Source organism: Panthera onca, chromosome A3, assembly GCF_046562875.1.
Source record: "Panthera onca isolate mPanOnc1 chromosome A3, mPanOnc1 haplotype 2, whole genome shotgun sequence".
NCBI classification, from domain to species: Eukaryota; Metazoa; Chordata; class Mammalia; order Carnivora; family Felidae; genus Panthera; species Panthera onca.
In genome coordinates this window covers 111157932-111175683 of record NC_138341.1, presented here as the reverse complement: position 1 = coordinate 111175683, position 17752 = coordinate 111157932, and the positions used below count along the sequence as shown (strand labels likewise).

The 17752-nt window shown below is 52.9% G+C and overlaps 1 protein-coding gene across 1 annotated transcript in view; it reads left to right on the top strand.

Annotated features, from left to right (window-relative positions):
• Positions 1-215: 215 nt before the first annotated feature.
• Positions 216-17752, top strand: part of TGM3 (transglutaminase 3) — a 39140-nt gene continuing 21603 nt past the window's right edge. Inside the window, exons 1-7 of the mRNA XM_060613988.3 lie at positions 216-348; positions 11535-11708; positions 12059-12301; positions 12931-13049; positions 14273-14401; positions 17122-17299; positions 17390-17525. Coding sequence (XP_060469971.1) covers positions 342-348; positions 11535-11708; positions 12059-12301; positions 12931-13049; positions 14273-14401; positions 17122-17299; positions 17390-17525 — 986 coding nt within the window. The 5' untranslated portion in view covers positions 216-341. The remainder of the gene's footprint in view (positions 349-11534; positions 11709-12058; positions 12302-12930; positions 13050-14272; positions 14402-17121; positions 17300-17389; positions 17526-17752) is intronic.

Sequence of the window (17752 nt, the reverse complement as noted above, 5' to 3'; positions counted from 1 at the left end):
AAAGCATGACATCATTTCCTAAACCCTACAATCCAGGAAGTTTGTCTTCGGGAAAAAAAAAAAATCATAAAAGTGAACGCCTGGTGTTTCTTATCTCCCTTCTTCTCCCTAAGCTGGTCTTGCACAAGCAGGATGACCTTCCATTGGGTGACAAGTATGTCGTAAGTGAAACGTTTACATGCATGACAGGAATGACCTGGTGCCTCGCCCACCTCATTAGAATTCTAATTGGATGTGTAGGAGAGGCTGCTATAAATGGTAAGGAGATCCCCAGCTGTCTCCCCACACCTTCTGTCCGTCTGTCCGCGCCATTCCCAGAGAAGAGGCAGAGGAAGGCGAACATGACGGGTGAGTGCATGGCGTCTACTCTACAGGTCCTTGCTGGAAGCTTCTCCTGGACCAGCCTGAGAGGCCAGTGTTCAGCTCGGGACAGCTGCCCCAGGGGCTCTGAAGGCTAGATCTTAGTATTTAAGGAGGGCATTCAAAGGCGCCTCTTTCTCAGTGGCTGCCTAGTCCCTCCAGCTTGGTTCCAGGGGTAGAACATGCTTGGAATGTAGTCCAGAGTAATGGGCCGTGTATTCAACCCAGCTGGACCTCACATCCCTCGGACAGATGGACGAGTCTCGCCCCTTTCAAGCTGGCTGAGACCTGCTTCCCGTATTTCTCAGTGCGGTTTTCCCAGCTGTCAGTCATGTCGGCAAAGAAAAGCACATCTCAGAGCTCCAAGGGAGAGAGAGAGAGTGATGGCGTGTACGTTGATTTAAAAAAAAAAAAAAAAATCATTAGCGCGGCTGGAATGTTCCTAAGTAAACCACACATCCGGAAGCACCGCAGGCTCTTTTTTGAAAGGGACTTGATGAGCTGAAACTTCCCCCGGGCGGAAGGAGCAGGTGTACCACAGGCCATCCCTGCAAGCAGCACCGGGGAAGGAGGTGAAAAGGAGCTACAGGAAGTACAGGTTTTTTAGTTCTGCGGTCGCCGGTCGCCGGTGGAGGCTCTGGGCTCTTGTGAGCACCCCTGCCAGGCAGCGTGCTAATTATTGCCTGTCATGGGTGCTCAGCCTAGTGGGTTGCCAGAGACGCCAAACCCAAACAAGGCATGAGTCAAACCTGTAAAATATCGCGAGTGGGGGTTAGGACCTGGGGAAGCTTTGCCAAAGAAATCGCTCAGCACGATGCAAACGGCGAAGGCCGGTTACTTCGGAATCCCAAAGAGCAGGACGGGGGCGGGGGGGGGCTGCAAACACGAACCCCCCCCCCCGGCCCCCACGGTCCCCCGTTTCCTCCTGTGCACCTGCAGCATTGCTGGGTTGCCGAGAAGAGCTCTGGATCCCGCAGACGTTAGCACGAGGGGATGTCAGGGTCCCCTGGGCCGACTCCCTCCCTCTAGGCAGACTGTCGGGGCCGCACAGAAAGTTGGTAGCAGAAGCCAGACTGCCCTTTCCATTCTGTCCTATTACCAGAGCTGAGCTCCTAGATGAGCCGTGTGTGACCTCTGTGACGTGGAAAAGCGGTACCGAACTTGAACTCTCCTCCCCAGCTGCTTTTGTGTTCCTTAATGTCACCGAGCCTCAGGTTTCCATTTGCAAGAGGAAAGGCCTGGAGTAAATAGACTCCAGGCTCCTTCTAGTAGGAAATGCTGTGCCATGAGAGGAAAACCAGGGGCGGGGAGCATGGGCCCCAGGGCCTAGTGTACCCCCCCAATAGCTCTGCAGGCCCTGCAAGCCCCGTCCCCCCAAACCTGCCCGCCGTGAGGCTGCTCCACACGTGTGGGCCCAGCGTGTCAGTGCCTGTGACTCGTGGAGACGCTGAGCTCTAAGAGCTCAGCATCTAAATCGACCAGAGATGTCCTAAGGTCACAACAGAAGGTAGACAATAGCCGGTTGGGGGAAAAAAAAAATCAATTTTTTAAAAAGGCAGGGGAGAGACAGGTGAATTATCTTCACTCCCTTCGACGTGTCACATTGTCACACAGGCAGTTCCTAGCTCAGCGTTTAGCCCCCCAGCCAGGCGGTGCTCAGAAAATGTTTTCCGAATGAATGAATTTTACCTGTTGGACACCTCGGGAAAGGAGCCAAGGGGAGGTGCAGATGGGGACAAAGACAAATGAACTGTGGTCTCTGCCTTCCGTGAGCTCTCAGCCTGACAGCGCTTGGAAACACCAGTTGGTAGGCAAGTGACCCGCAAGGTGGACTGTCACGAGGCTGCATTGCGAATCGGACCCCCGTGCTGTGGGGGCCGAGGGGGGGAGGAGATTAACTCAACCAGGGATGGCGCCGGGGGAGCGAAGCAGACGGCATTTGGTCACAAGGAGTCGGGCACGGCGAGGAGTTTTGCGGGGTGAGGAGTGTTCTGGGCACAGGGAACAGGAAAAGAAATGTGGGTGGGCCGGCAGGCGTGACCCAGGGGACAAGCAGGGTCCCACGTGTGCAGGTTTGAGAGGACTCTGTGTCCCGTTCCTAACTTAAGGTTCTAGCTGGAATCTGCTGGGGCTCAGAGAGAGCAGTCTGGGCTGCGGTGGGGACCACGGTGGCAGAGGAAGGCGTGGCTGGCAGCGGTGGGGGGGGGGGGGTGTCTTGGGCCTGCTGCCCACTGGGGACATTGGGCTCACCTGCAGGGGAAGCCCTGTTCCCTCTCCCCCAGAGCCACTTGGGGGCCTGGGGTCATAGGCAGAGTACTCAGGGTACAAACCTGTGGGAGACCAGGACCGACCTTCTGGGGACGAAACCCTCCGTCCCCCTGGGGCCGTCAGCTTTCTTGCCAATTGCTTTACTGGGCAGACCACTACCTTCCAGGCCTCGTTCCCGATGTGCAAAGGACCCGTGCCATTCTGGGCTGTGGGTCTGCCACAAAGCATTTTTCCCCGGAGCTGGGACACCGGCGGCTCTTTCTGCTGTAGAAGCAGTCGGGCATTCCTGCTGGGGTCCTGCCTCCGTCTGTAGACCCGGAAGCGTCCAGGACTCTCCTCGCAGGGGCCCTCGCTTTGCGTTTCAGCCCCTGGGACCAGAGCAACATCTAGGCTCTCTCTGCAGGCCGAGCCGCCCTGTAAGGCTCCGGGGCTCAGGGTTGCAGCCCTCAGGCTCAGCTTGTGGAGGAGGACAGCTGCCCCCTGCCTGCCTCAGGCCCAGCGGCTTCCTCTCACCTGGGGTCGCCGCTGCTGTCCCCCTGCCCTCATCGGACCCAGACCTGCCAGCGGCTGTATCCCCTTCCAACGCAGGCTGCCCGTTTCCACTTTTGCTACCCAAGATTGTATGGGGAGGTCGAATCGCCAAAGGGTGACAGGCTCACATCCAGAGAGGGGCCCTGGGTTGCGTCTCAGCTCTGTCTCTGCTAGCTGAGTGACCTTAGGCAGCTGACTTAACCATGTGTCTCAGCTCTCTCCTCTCTGAAATGGGGCTCTTTTAGGGGCGCCTGGGTGGCTCAGTTGGTTAAACGTCTAACTCCAGCTCAGGTCATGATCTCGTGGTTCGTGGGTTCGAGCCCGCGTTGGGCTCTGTGCTGACAGCTCAGAGCCTGGAGCCCGCTTCAGATTCTGTGTCTCCCTCTCTCTCTGCCCCTCTCCCACTCGTGCTCAATCTCTCTCTCTCTCTCTCTCTCTCAAAAATAAACATTAAAAAAATTTTTTTTAATGGGGCTCTTTTAATATCCCCTTTCTAGATGCTCAGGCCGCATGGCTCATTATTACTTGGGAACTTCTTTTCCTGAGCCTAGTTCCTCCTTGCCTTGGGGTCTGAAGACAGACGCTATGAGATGAAGTCCCTTTTTTTAATGGAGGAGTTTTTCCAAGGAACCTCTCCCACTAAGACCCCCATCCCCGACCCCCTCACCAGCCCCTTCTCAAGTCCCCAGTTCTCGTCTTTGTGTCGTTTTTATTCACCTCATATAACTTCTCAGTCTGTCTCCACCCTGCTGGGCTGTGCTCCACGGATGGGGCAATCCCTCTCCCCAGGGCCCACATGCCGGCCTGGGGTGTGAGCTGAAGGCAGGAAATTCTTTTCCCTATCACCTCGGAGCGGAGGGAACAAGGCCCCAGGGTTTTTGGTAGGGGCTGAGGGATGGGTTCAGAAGGTGTCTGGCCTTCCCTGCTCTTAGCCTTAGCTTCCTCCCCCTGTAAAAAGGAGGCAGCGATTTCCCCCTCCTGCTTCCCAGAGCTGCCGTGTGGCTCCGGTGAGGCACTTGGTCGTGAGAGTCCTCTGATGGATGTCCAATGACGCACAGGCCTACGGGAGTGATTCTCAGTCCTGCTGGCGTGTTAGAATCACCAGCAGGGTTTAAAACAGCAAAAAACAACCAACAAAACCCACCAATGCTGACCCTAACCGTGAGATCCTAATTTAGTTGGTCTAGGAAGGGGCTCAGGCCAGTAAGACTCTCTAGGCTATTCTTATGTGCAGCCAGGCTGGAGACCCACGGGGCCAAGAGGTTCTCACCTGTCTTTGGAAGTGAAGGGGCCAAGGAATCCTTCTTCCTCCCCGTGCCCCTGACCATGTAATGTCAAGGCAGGGAGTAGGCCATGGGGGCCCCTCTCTCTGGCAGCTTCCTGGCACCGTGTCAAAGTTGGTGGCAGCTAGGAGTCACGTGTGGTCAGGCAGAACTTGGCTTCCAGTCTGGGCTTGGGTCCAGGAGCTGCCTGAGCATGTGCTACTTGGCAGATGACGTCAGCCAACTGGATTTTCAAATCTCTCATCCGTGAGATGGGCATAACGACATCGTAGGGGTTTTGTAACTATCGAAGGACGTAACGCAGGTAAAAAATGCACAGTGCCTGGTGCATCCGAGGCCCTCGATGGCAGCCCATGAGAAAGCTCAAGCCCTCTTCTATCCTGTGTTGCTATTGCCATTACGTGTGGGAAGGAGCCCAAGGGATTTGTCCCTCTGCCCTGCCCCCTGGGGCCCAGGCGTTAGTGAAGGGCACACGTTGGATCCCAATAATAACCCTACAAGGGAGGATGTTCAGGTGTCACTGTCCCTTCTACAGATGGAGATGTGGGGAGCTTGCCCAAGGCCCTCCAGACTGCCAGTGCAGGGCTCATGCCCCAGCACCCCAGGGAGCTTCACCAGCCCCTTGTTCAGCTGCCCGCAGAACCCCGTCTTCCCCACCAGCTGGGTGCCAAGGGACAGTACCCACCCCCCCACCCCATGCTGCACAGGGATTGAACTTGTCCGAACGTGGTGGGGGTGGGGGGGGACGAAGGGAAATGGGCCAGGCTCAAGAGACCTGAGATCTGAGAGGAAAGCCCTGTGTGCCCAGGGCCAGTGGGAGACTGGCCAGGAACTAGGGGGTGTTCCAGGTGCCTAGAGGGGAGTGACAGGGAGAAGAGGGAGAACTGGGAGTGGTTCACAGCCCCTCAGTGACCAGGATTTCAGACCTGGTTTCTGAGCCAAGCTCTGCTTCTAAACTACCCTATAAACCTCTGGGGGCCTCAGTGTTCTTCCTGTAAGACGGGAATATGGGATTACATCACTGTTTTTCAAGCTGCCTGTTGTCACTCATTAGAAGACTGTAAAATCAGTTTAGTGGATTATGACCAGCCATCCAAAAAAAAAAAAGGAAGAAGTAGAAGAGAAAATATCGGTACATTGTACATAGTAAAGGTTAGTATTGTTTTATGAAACTTAGTTGGAGACCCATGTATCTAAACACTCTAAAATTTCCTTTCTTTCTCTCTCTCTTTCTTTCTTTGTTTCTTTCTTCCTTCCTTCCTTCCTTTCTTCTCTTTCTTTCGTTTCTTTCTTCCTTCCTTTCTTTTCTTTCTTCTTTTCTTTCTTCCTTTCTTTTCTTTCTTTTCTTTCTTATTTCCTTCCTTCTTTTCTTTTCTTTCTTTCTTTCTTCCTTCCTTCCTTCCTTCCTTTCTTCTTTTCTTTTCTTCCTTCCTTTCTTTTCTTCCTCCCTTCCTTCCTTTTCTTTCTTTTCTTTCTTTCTTCCTTCCTTCCTTTCTTTCTTTTCTTTCTTCCTTCCTTTCTTTTCTTTCTTTCTTTTCTTCCTTCCTTCCTTCCTTTCTTTTCTTTTCTTTCTTTCTTCCTTCCTTTCTTTTCTTTCTTTCTTTTCTTTCTTTTCTCCCTTCCTTCTTTCCTTTTCTTTCTTTCTTTTCTTTCTTCCTTCCTTCATTCTTTCCTTTCTTCTCTTTTCTTTTCTTCCTTCCTTCCTTCCTTCCTTCCTTTCTTTCTTTATTCTTTCCTTTCTTTTCTTTCTTTCTTTTCTTCCTTCCTTTCTTTTCTTTCTTTCTTTCTTCCTTCCTTCCTTCTTTCTTTTCTTTCTTTCTTTCTTCCTTCCTTTTCCTTCATTCCTTCCTTCCTACCTTCCTTCCTTCCTTTGAGAGAGAGAGAGAGAGAGAGCGAGCATGAGTGAGTGGGGTAGGAGCAGAGAGAGAGAGAATCCCAACCAGGCTCCACTCAGCTCAGAGCCCGACTCAGGGCTCAAACTCATGAACTGTGAGATCATGACCTGCGCCAAAATCAAGAGGTGAACACTTAACCAACTGAGCCACCCAGGCACCCCATACTCTGGAAAATGTATTTCTTAATGTGGTCTCTAACGAAATGCTTGAAGACACTCAGCTAGACGGTTTTTAGTTTATCTATCAACCTAATTAGGTCTAGAAATCTGTAAGATAAAAATCTGTCTTGTCTAGAGACAGGACCTGGGCAGGTGGGGAAGACCTAACCACTTGAGTATCAATTATGTCATGTTGGATCACCTACCAGCAATTGCATGGTGTGCCCCCCCCCCAGGAATAGGAAGCAAGAACCCCAGCCACACAGCTGGCAACCTCTGTCTACTGCTGTCCTGTCTGCGGTGGGTGATTCAATTACAGAGACAGGCTGATAAAGATGGAGACAGCTGACTAGTAGCACAGTCTGGAATCTGTTCTGTGCTTCTCATGCTATCCCTGCCAAAGGTAGACCACAGAATAAGTGGGTGGGAGTTACATTTCGGGTGTATGCGATTAGGTTTGGTAATGAATAACACCGAGTTCCCAAGGAGCAATGGCTTAGAGACACAAGACAGGAGTTTACTTCTTCCTTCAACAATTGATCTTGATGTAGGCAGTTCTGGGTGCAGAAGGCAGGCGCACGGATCCCCGGGGGCCCGGGCTCTGGAGGTAAGCAGATTAAGGGCATTTGTCAACTATTTTTATTTGTTTTCATTTTTTTAGTTGATTTCTTTATTTTGAGAGAGAGAGAGCGAGCGAGCATGCAAGTGAGGAAGGGGCAGAGAGAGAGAGAGAGAAGGAGGGAGAGAGAGAGAGGATCCCAAGCAGGCTCCACACCACCAGTGCAGAGCCCAACGCTGGGCTCCAACTCACGAACTGTGAGATCCTGACCTGAGCCAGAATCAGACGTTTCACCGACTGAGCCACCCGGGGTTGCCCCTGCCAACTGCTTTTAAAAAGAGGTTTCCTCAAAGGAACTGAAAACAGGTATTCAAACAAATGCTTGCATATGAACGTTCATAGCAGCACTATCCAGAAGAGCCAAAAGGCAGAAAGAACCCAAATGTCCCTCAACTGATGAGCGGCTGAACGAAATATGGTATAGCCATATGCAGCCAGAGGCAGGAATGAACTCCCCCAAAATGCCATCACATGGCTGAACCTTGAAAACGTAATGCTAAGCGAAAGAAACCAACCCTAAAGACCACCTATCTGTGCGGTTCCTTTTATACGAAATGTCCAGAAGAGGCCAGTCCATGGGGAGCAGAAAGCAGGTTAGTGGTCGCCAAGGGGGAATGGGGATTGATGAGTGGTTCTGAAACCGGATAGTGGTGATGGTTTCACAACATGGTGAACGTACTAAGCGCCTCCGAAGCGTCCACTTTAAAACGGCTAAAGTGGTCAATTTCATGTTCTGTGAAGTTTAGCTCAATGAAAAAAAAAAAAAAAAAAAAAAGAGGTGTCCTGGCAGTTAACGTATAGAACTTCTGCCTATGGGTCATTGGCCAGAATTCATTCACGTGACTACTCTTCCCCATCCCCGCCCCCGTCTCTGGCTGCAGGGGGGCCCAGGAAATGTAGTGCCCAGTTATATGGGGGATTTAATTACCAAGAAAGAAGGGGCAAGGAAATATTGGGAGGGACACTTAGCAGTCTCTGCTCCATTGGGACTGCTGGTGTCAATGCTATTCTCAGGAGAAGGAACTGGAGTCGTGGCCCCAGGCCTGACACGAGAGGCGAGCAGAACTCAGGGAGGTGGCATGGGACCAGGAGAACACGGGAATGAGAATCCAGAGTGTCCCATTGTGGGCAAGCCACCTTCCGGGCCTCCCTGTGCTCGCATCCGGAATAAGGACGTGAGCACATGATCCGTCTCCAAGGTTCCTTTCCCTCTGATGTTTTTTTAAGAGTGTGTGTTAATGAGTCCACTGTCAGAGTCACATCACACAACTCTCCCTTCCTCCCTTTTGTTCTGTCCAGACTGGTGCAGAAAACTGCCCTGAGGCTCGTAAACCTGAGAAGAACCTTACATGGTTGTGTCCCTCCCCCGCTCCCTGCCCTTCCCCTCCCTTCCACTCTGGCAGAGGGGGCTGTGATTAGGGGGACATGAAGGGGTGGAGGGGGGAGGGAAATGAGGAAATCCACAGATAGGGTGACCAGATCCTCGATTTGGGGGCTGGCAGAGCCAGTCCTAGGGTTCAGAGGCAGGACAGTGACTGCAGGTGACGGCCAGTGGAAGGAGAAAGTTTCCAGAAACCACACCGGACACCGGAGGCTTCACGAGCAGGCACTCGAGCTGCCCTGTCCACTCCGGGCGGCAGGGACAGGCTGCTCCCGTTTTATGCAAACCCCCCCCCCCCCCCGCCCCCCGTGCAGAGCGAATGCTATTTGGGAACACATTTCCCTTCCCTGCCCTGCTCACTCTCTCTTCTTTGTCGGAATGAACATGCCCATGGGGAGGAAAATGCATGGTGAGGTCCACTCACCCCCTGGGTAACTTGGGAACTGAAGGTCCTGCACGGGTCCCCCTTCCAGGCAGGGACCCAGGGGCTGCCGGCAACAGGACGGTGCCAGTAAGACCTGAGTTCAGAACCTGGCTCTGCCAGTTGCTAGGCCTACGGACCCCAACTCAGAAGTTTATCCCCCTGAGCGTCAGTTTCCAATGCGTATGAGGATTTCACCCACGATGTCGGCCATGTGCTCTGTGTATTGTTAACAGCAGTTGGCGTATGCAGGAGACCGAGGCCACATGTGAGCCCCGCTCTCCTCACCTCCCCGCTCAGAGAGGCCCCGGTGCATCCCGCAGGCACCCTGCTGCGGAGTTTGGCTCCTTCGTGCCGGGGCTCACGCTTGGTGTTGGGAGATGCAGAGAAGGACACGGGGGTTTAAACCCTGAGCTGGTGGCAAGATCCCTCCCTGGACCCGCTGTCTTTGGCTCACACCAGCCCGGACAGCCTGCATTTCACTTGGGAGTGTCTTTGATGAGCCTGTACCCATCTCTCCAGCTGCTTGGGCCGGAGCCCCTGGCCCCAGGCCTGCCTCGGAGGCCCACCCTCTCCCGCCCCCCCTTCCTCTTGTGCGCAGCGCCTCTGCGCTAGCCAAATGACACTCCTGCTTGCCCTGCCTTCGGATTCCCTTCCCCACCTTCTGGAATCCCTTCACATCGAACAAAACTCTCTCCAAGACCTGGCACTTCCAACGAAGGCTTTTCTGATCTCTACGACCGGAAGTGGTTCTTTTCTGCCTGCCTCTCCTAGCCACCTTTTATCGGGGGAGAGTGGACTCACCCCCTTCCCATCATCCAGTCCCACTTGGGCTTGTCTTACCCACGGCTGAAGCTCTTGGAGGGTTAAAACTGCTTTTCATACATGTTTACACCCCCGGCGTCGTGCTTAATGTAATGTCCTGCAAATACTAGGTACTCTAGATGTGTTTGGTGATTGGATGCCCCCTGCACACCTTTCCTTATGGACAAAATTTTGAGCTGTCGTCATCATGGCCGTTGCGTGACTAGTTTTTTTATTTGTTCAGTTATTCCTTCATCCATTGGTTTATCTACTTGTCCTAACACCACCAAGTAAGGCGCCAGGCATCAGAACGGGAAGATCAAGAAGGCACATTCTAGGTGGCTCAGCTGGTCAAGCATCTGACTTCAGCACAGGTCACGATCTCACGGGTTCTTGGGTTCGAGCCCCGAGTCAGGCTCTGTGCCGACAGCTCGGAGCCGGGAGCCTGCTTCGGATCCTGGGTCTCCCTCTCTCTCTGCCTCTCCCCTGCTCACGAGCTCTCTCTCTCTCAACAATAAATAAACATTTAAAAAAAAAAAAAAAAGAAGACATATTCTGATGGAGAGAGACAGACACATATAAAAAAAAAATAGTTGTGCCCGGCACGTCTATGGGAATGCGTCACCACACTCCCATCATAAAGCCAGAAAAACGGTTTGGTTTGCAGAGGAATGGATCACAAAACATCTCAAATTCTTGCTTGAAGGAATAAACTTTCTCAGAAGGTTTATGCAGGTGACACTCCTTGTACATCATGGCGTGGGTCATAAACCCTCCTCAGTTTAGTTCCACAATCACATAAGAAGGGGTTTGGGGGCGCCTGGGTGGCTCAGTCGGTCGGGCATCCGACCTCGGTTCAGGTCATGATCTCGCGGTCCGTGGGTTCAAGCCCCACATCGGGCTCTGTGCTGACAGCTCAGAGCCTGGAGGCTGCTTCAGATTCTGTGTCCCCCCTCTATCTCTGCCCCTCCCCTGCTCATCCACTCTGTCTCGTTCTCTCTCTCAAAGATAAATAAACATTAAAAACAATTTTTTTTAAAAAAAGAAGGCGTCCGAGATGTTTGCCCTCAGCATCTTATCCAGAGAACTCCTGGAGCTTTGACTTGTTGCTATCTACCACTGTTTTTGGTGAGCATTTGAAAGTCCCCTCCGGACCAGTGATCGCCCCATCTCTAGGCCTAGAAGTGCTCCTTAGAGCACTAAGGAGTCCTGCTGTCCTCCTCAGCCAGCAGCAGAGACCCAGGCCGACATCCGGGTGCTGCACATCTAGGGAAAGCAAGAAATACACGGGTCAGTATTTGCTGGATGTGGCACTTGGTATCTGGGAAGGCGCGAAGGGGAAAAAAGCAAAGCGAGGCAAACCAGCGTGGCGGATTTGAGAGACAGCGCCCCCTCCCGGTCCTGCGTGAGCCCCCCCACCCCCAAAGCAATGACGCTCCCGCGACACAGAGTGTGATTATCCAGGGCTGGTTACCTGGTTCTCCTGGCTGGTCGGGTGAAGCTATGCTGAACGCATGGCCTATTCTTTCAGGGTCGAGTGACAGTTGATCGAGTGCAAGAGAGGATATTCTCAAGCCGTGTGGGTAGTGTGTGCAGAGAGGCTCAGCTGCCTGAAGGGACAGAACGGGGAGAAGGGTGTGAAGGGCTCACCTCTCTCCATCAAGGTCTTTGAATTTTAATGGGGTGCTTCCTAGAAGTTGGACTCTTCCCCAACCGGCCCCACCCAAAAGCTTGTCCTTGTGGTAACGTACGCCTTTCCCCACCCCACCTTCCCTCGCCTTCCAGGACCTTAGGTCCCCTCTTCTGTCTTCCAGCTTTAGAACCCCAGAGTATCAACTGGCAGGTGACCTCCAACCGGCAGGCACATCGCACAGACAGGTTCTCTGGCCAGCAGCTCACCGTGCGCAGAGGCCAACCCTTCAGCTTCTCTATGAACTTGAACCGAAGTCTTGACAGTGGAGACAGTCTGGGCTTCATAGCCTCCACAGGTACCTGCTCCCCGTTCCCACACACAGGCCTAGAACGGCCCTTGGGGCTGTGCTTCCAAGGGTTCGGTGGCGTCACACTGGGCCACTAGGCTCTGGGTCCTAACCCCGCTCTGCCATTGATACTTGGTGTGACCTTGGGCAAGCCTCTGCTGGTCTTTGAGCCCAAGAGTCCTATTCTTCAAATCAGGAGAGATTTGGCCTACCTGCTCTCTGTCGTCGCTTTCAGCGCTCTTCTGTGGTGCTTCGGGGGATGACGTCCCCCTCCAAAGCACCCCTGTGGTTAGGTTGGAATCTGATCGCTCCCCACTGTCTGGCCAGCTGTTTTCATTGCCCTCTGTCTTCTTCTACAGGGCCTTACCCCTCAGAGTCGGCCAGGACAAAGGCTGTGTTTCCGCTCTCCAGTGGGATAAGTCGTGGTGGCTGGAGCGCACAGCTCGTGTCCAACAAGGACAATGTTCTGACCATCTCCATCTCTAGTCCTGCCAATGCGCCCATCGGATGGTACACGCTGAGCACCCAGATCTCCTCCCAGGGCAATGACTTCGTTCAGAAACTTGGGACGTTCATACTGCTCTTTAACCCATGGGTGCAAGGTAGGCATCCAACCAGCCACACGCCTAGCCATCAGCTAAGCAACACCGATGGAAAGGAGATGGGGGGATGATTTTTATAGGCTCAAGTTTGAGTAGCAGGAGTGCGTGGGATAAGGAAATAGCATAGAAGCCAGAAGTCAGAAGTCACAGATTTTCATCCCAGCTCCGCCACCTAATCAGCTCTGTAAGTCTGGGCAGTGGCTCTATCCTTCTGAGCCTCAAATTCCTTACCATTACGTGGAAATCCTGCTGTCGCCTCCGGGGCTACTGTGGGGACCCCATGAGCTTTTACAAAGCGCGTCACGTGGTGTAACTATAAAAAAACAATGACCACAGTATAATTCTACAGCATGGAGGCCGCTTCTTGCCCGAAGGAGCAAGTATCTCCCTCCTAGGGTCTCATTTTCTGCCCTCCAGGTCATTTCAGGTTCTCTTACAAGTTTATAGTTCCCACAATATGAGTTGGAAACATTAGAGCTCACAGGCTTCGTTCCTCAGTGGAGGTTGGGGGACGGGCTGCAGGTGTGGCCTGCTCCAGCCACCAGGCCGGCCCTCAGGAATGGGAGAACGGGTCTCCATAGTCCTCTGTAGGAGTCTAGTGCCTGGGATCTGACTTTTGTATCAAACAGAGGATGGTGTCTTTATGAGCAACCACGCGGAGAGAGAGGAGTACGTTCAGGAAGATGCCGGCATCATCTATGTGGGGAGCACAAATCGAATGGGCATGGTCGGCTGGAACTTCGGGCAGGTAAAAGGGTCTTAAGAAGCTCTGTGGCAGTCCCAGCGGAGAGGCAGAAGTTCCCAAACCTGCCTACCTGCCTGCCCTTCTAGTCATACATGTACTCGTTCAGAAGACATTTATTGACCAGCCGCTGTGTGCCAGGCCCCAGCCGCACACTCGAGACACGGAAGGTGGAGAAAAGCACATTATCTGCCTCTCTGAGGGGGACACAGTCTAGGGGGGCAAAATGAATATACAGCTAAATCAATACATTGAGGAATTATTGGTGTCATGACAGACGAATGAGGATAAGACCTAGGAGAGACGCTCGGGTTAACCACACACCTTCTGTTAATCGTAATTCTGCGTAAGAATACGACGAAACTTCCCTAGTGTGAGCATTTGGCCTCTCAAAGCCGTAGCCTCTTGGTCCTTCGTTACTGTGACCCCCCCCACCCCCACCCCCCAATCTGAGTCCACAGAGTTCTCAGCTGTGCTCAGCCTAGTTAGATGTTGGCCCTTTGGGTCGAATTGCGTTGGAAGGAAGACAAAAGGGGGAAAAAATGTATAAGGGCATACAGTGCACCTAGGGGTGGAAGGCAGGCTGATTTTGACGGCATGGTCTGGAAAAACCTCTCTGAGGAAGGAACTTTTAATCAGAAACCTGAGAAAGGGAAGGGAGCCAGATAGATATCTTGGAGAAACACATCAGAGGCAAAAGAACAGCACACACAAAGCGCCTAAGGCAGGAGAGAGCATGGCCTTCTCTGTTTGAGAAGCAGTGACAACAAATAAGTCTTATTTGGGGAACACGGCTTCAAAATCTTTTAGTGAGATATTTTATCTTTATAACTAGTTCCCCGGAGTCTAAAGACTATGCTCAAAATCATAGTCAGGGCCAGATGGAAACTTTGGGATGAGCTTGGCCCGATCCCCTGTCGTACAGATGGGGAAATCGAGGCCCAGGCAGGCTAAGTGATTTGTTCCCCGGGCCATGACAGTGAGGGGGTCTCGTCCCCTCTCGGGACCTCAGCACGGGACCTCGTGCATGGCGAGGGCTCTGGACGAGTTTGCAGGTTAGAGGCTGGGCGAGGTGGCTGCTCCTAGAGAGCTCCGTGTCCCAGAGGCCACGGAGCGAAAGGGCCCGAGTCATTCCTGTGGTTCCCACCGGTATGTAGCTCCTGTACCCTTCAATAGTGAACACTGCTTGTCATTTGTCTCATCGTAACGGATGGTCCCATTTGGAACAGTTTGAAGAAGGCATCCTGGACATTTGCCTCTCAATCCTGGATCACAGCCTGAATTTCCGTCGGGACCCTGCTACCGATGTGGCCCGCAGAAGCGACCCCAAATACGTCGGCCGAGTGCTGAGTGCCATGGTGAGTGACAGGAGAACCATAATAACTCGTGGCTCCCATAGATCAAACCCAACTATGGGTTAGGCACCTGTGTCCTTTACACCTGTCATTGAAGACTCACAAAATCTAGTTGGTGGCTATAACCACCCCATTTGGCACATATGGAGGTGAGGCTCCTCTAAATTAAAGACACATGGTGAGTGAATGGCAGAGGCAGAAACTGGCTGGGCCCCAAGGCCCTTTCCGTTGTATCCTGAAGCCTTTCTCAGATGATAAGGGCACTTGCCCTTTTGCCGTCCCCCACGCTAAGTAGGGTGCACAACTGAAACTTTGCTCCATCACCGGACCCCCTAGGGGGGAAAAGGTGAGTTCCCAAGTGAGCCCAGGGTATCAACCCGCCTCTGCTGTGCTCCATCCCGTGCAGCAGAGTGCTCAAATGTCAGACTGGAAAGGCAGCAGGCCCACCCGCTCTTTATCAAGATGGAGAATCCCAAGTGGGAACCGAAGTGGGAACCCATGGGGGAACCGAAGTGACTTGCTCACAGCACACAGCCTGAGTCAAACCAGAACAAGTCTGCAAGCTGCCTGCCCACGGCCTCTGGCATTCACTCAGTTCTTCCACGTGGAAGACCTGTGCCCCCTCCCCAAACACACACACACACACACACACACAGGCTGGATCCTGGAGGACTCTCTCTCTCTCAGGTACTGGCTGTGTAGAGAAAGCCTCCATTAGAAAGGGTCCAAACATGGAGTCAATCTGCTCAAAAGTTACCAGTTAAAAAGCTGAAAGTTGGGGCGCCTGGGCGGCATCCGACTTCGGCTCAGGTCACGATCTCACGGTCCGTGAGTTCGAGCCCCATGTCGGGCGCGGTGCTCACAGCTCGGAGCCTGGAGCCTGCTTCAGATTCTGTGTCTCCCTCTCTCTCTCTCTCTCTCTCTCTCTTTCTCAAAAATAAACATTAAAAATTTTTTTTAAAAAAAGCTGAAAGCTAAAGAGCTCTTGAACGTTAATCCTCTGAAACTAATTGCCCAGAAGGTGTCCCCCTTTCTGGTTGTTGTTAATGGACGAGGCATTCCTGGTCTCTACTTTTGAGTTGGAGCCTGAGTTAATGAGCTCGTTACGTTGTTAGAAATTGGAACCATCTTCTGACTGCTTACTAACCAAAGGGCTTCCTGCAAGGGCATGGAGTCTAAAACGGAGCCTTGCAGGAAAGGAGAGGGGAGGCCCAGGGAGTATGGAGGCGGTGGGCTAGAACCAGGGAAGTGGGGCCTGGGCTGAGCTTTGAAAACCAAGTGGCCTGGGAGGGGTGGGATGGAGCTGAGGCCCAGGTTAAGGGAGGCTGAGCCTCACAGGCCCAGGAGAGGGTGGGTGAGGCCAGCCGGCTCTGGCAGCTGCTGACTCACTCTGACCCTGGGGACAAAGCACCGTATCTCAGTGCCAAGTTCCTGAGCTGCACCTCCCTGCCACTCTCTCCAGACCTCCTGGTCGGGCTGGGCTTTGAGCTAATTATGGCCTGTGCAGTGCTTTGAGATGCTCTGTTTTCAGCTGGAGATGACCCTGCTGATTACCACTCCGGTGGCTGTGGCGGGGGTACCTGTGACTCAGGAGATGGGCTGGGCCGTGCAATCTTCCATCTTGGAGGAGGCCCGTCTTGCCTGATTCCACGATTATAGCCCAGGCCTTCCCGGAAGCTGGGCAGAAGAGCACATCCCTCATACGGAGGGGCTACGGGAGGCTGGGTGAAGATCCTTCTGGGTCCAGACTATCTGTTCTCACCGGTCTTGCCACTCACGGAGCCCCACAAAGAGAGGGAGCAGGCCTCGCAGCCTCGATGGTTGGGTTAAATGCCTGTCAAAGTTTCCTAAACTTCGAACACTTGGGCCGCTGGAAGTCATTTGTTTCTAACTTTCCCTGTAGGGGAAGGAAGGTGAAGAACCAAGGCCCAGAGAGGTTGAATGGCCTGCCCCTAGTCACCCAGCTGACAAGTGGCAAAGTTGGCCTTATAACTTGGTTTCTCCTTTCTTTCTCTTTTTTGTGTCATGGAAAAGCCCAGACCTTCGCAAAAGTAGAGGAAAGAGTAAACTGAACTCCCGTGGACCCACCCCCAGCTTCAGTAGTTACTTTACCCAAGGCCAGTCTTGTGTCACTCTGACCCCCTCCTTTACAGATTGTTTGAGGACATCATTTCATTCGTAAAGACTTCAATATGTGTCTCTAAAAGACAATGGAACTCCGGTCTCTTGATTCCTAATCGGGTGCCCTGTTCACATTGCATCTTGCTTGTTACTTCCCCAAGAATCACGTCTTAAGTTGAATGAATGAATGAATGAATGAATGAAGTGAATGAATGAAAAGCAATATTCCATCTTTATGCGTTCCAAGAAGAAGTTGGCTGCTTCATAGACTTCCAAGTCAGACATCAACGACAGTCCCTGAGTTCTGGCAGGCTGGGGTACTGACTCTGCCTTGCCACTGAAAAGCCGTGGAGCCTCAGTTGGCCATGTGAGTCCACTCACAGGATTGATAGATGGGTCGTGGGCCATCGATCATGGCCCAAAGCACTTTTAAATTGCTAAACTGTTCCGTGCCCCTAGAGGATCGCTATTACAATGATCATCCCCAAATCAGCCAGAAAGACACAGAGAAACCACTTGACCATCTCCCCGGTTTCCTTCCTCATCTCGCCGCCTTGTCCCCTGAACTCTACGCTGATTCATGTGGGGTTTTTCCTGCCCAGGTCAACGGCAATGATGACAACGGTGTGATCTCTGGGAATTGGAGCGGCAGCTACACGGGTGGCCGGGACCCACGGAACTGGAATGGCAGCGTGGAGATCCTCAAGGAGTGGAAAAGGTCTGGCTTCAGGCCAGTCCGATATGGCCAGTGCTGGGTCTTTGCTGGGACCCTCAACACAGGTACTCTGCGTCGGTGGGCCGCAGTAGGGGGCCCCAGGAGGGTCATGTCCACAGCAGCCTGGGTCCTCATATGGCCCCCTTGACTTGCAGTGCTGCGGTCTTTTGGGATTCCCTCCCGGGTGGTCACGAACTTCAACTCGGCTCATGACACAGACCAAAACCTCAGTGTGGACGTGTACTATGATGCCTATGGGAGACCCATGGACAAGGGCAGTGATAGCGTGTGGTGAGTAGTTGACCCTTTCTGAGCACCACCCCTGAGCAGCTTCTGGGACCCAGTTCCCAACAGGAGCTGGGAGGCAAGTTAACGCATCGACACAAGCTTTAGAATGGAAACGTGGGCGGTGCTGATTAGACGTCTAGGGAGATCCAAAACACCCCTTCCCAGGGTCCTGGGAAGTCTGGCGGTCCACCCCCCTGCCTTCAGATGAAGGCTCTGATACCAGTGAAAGC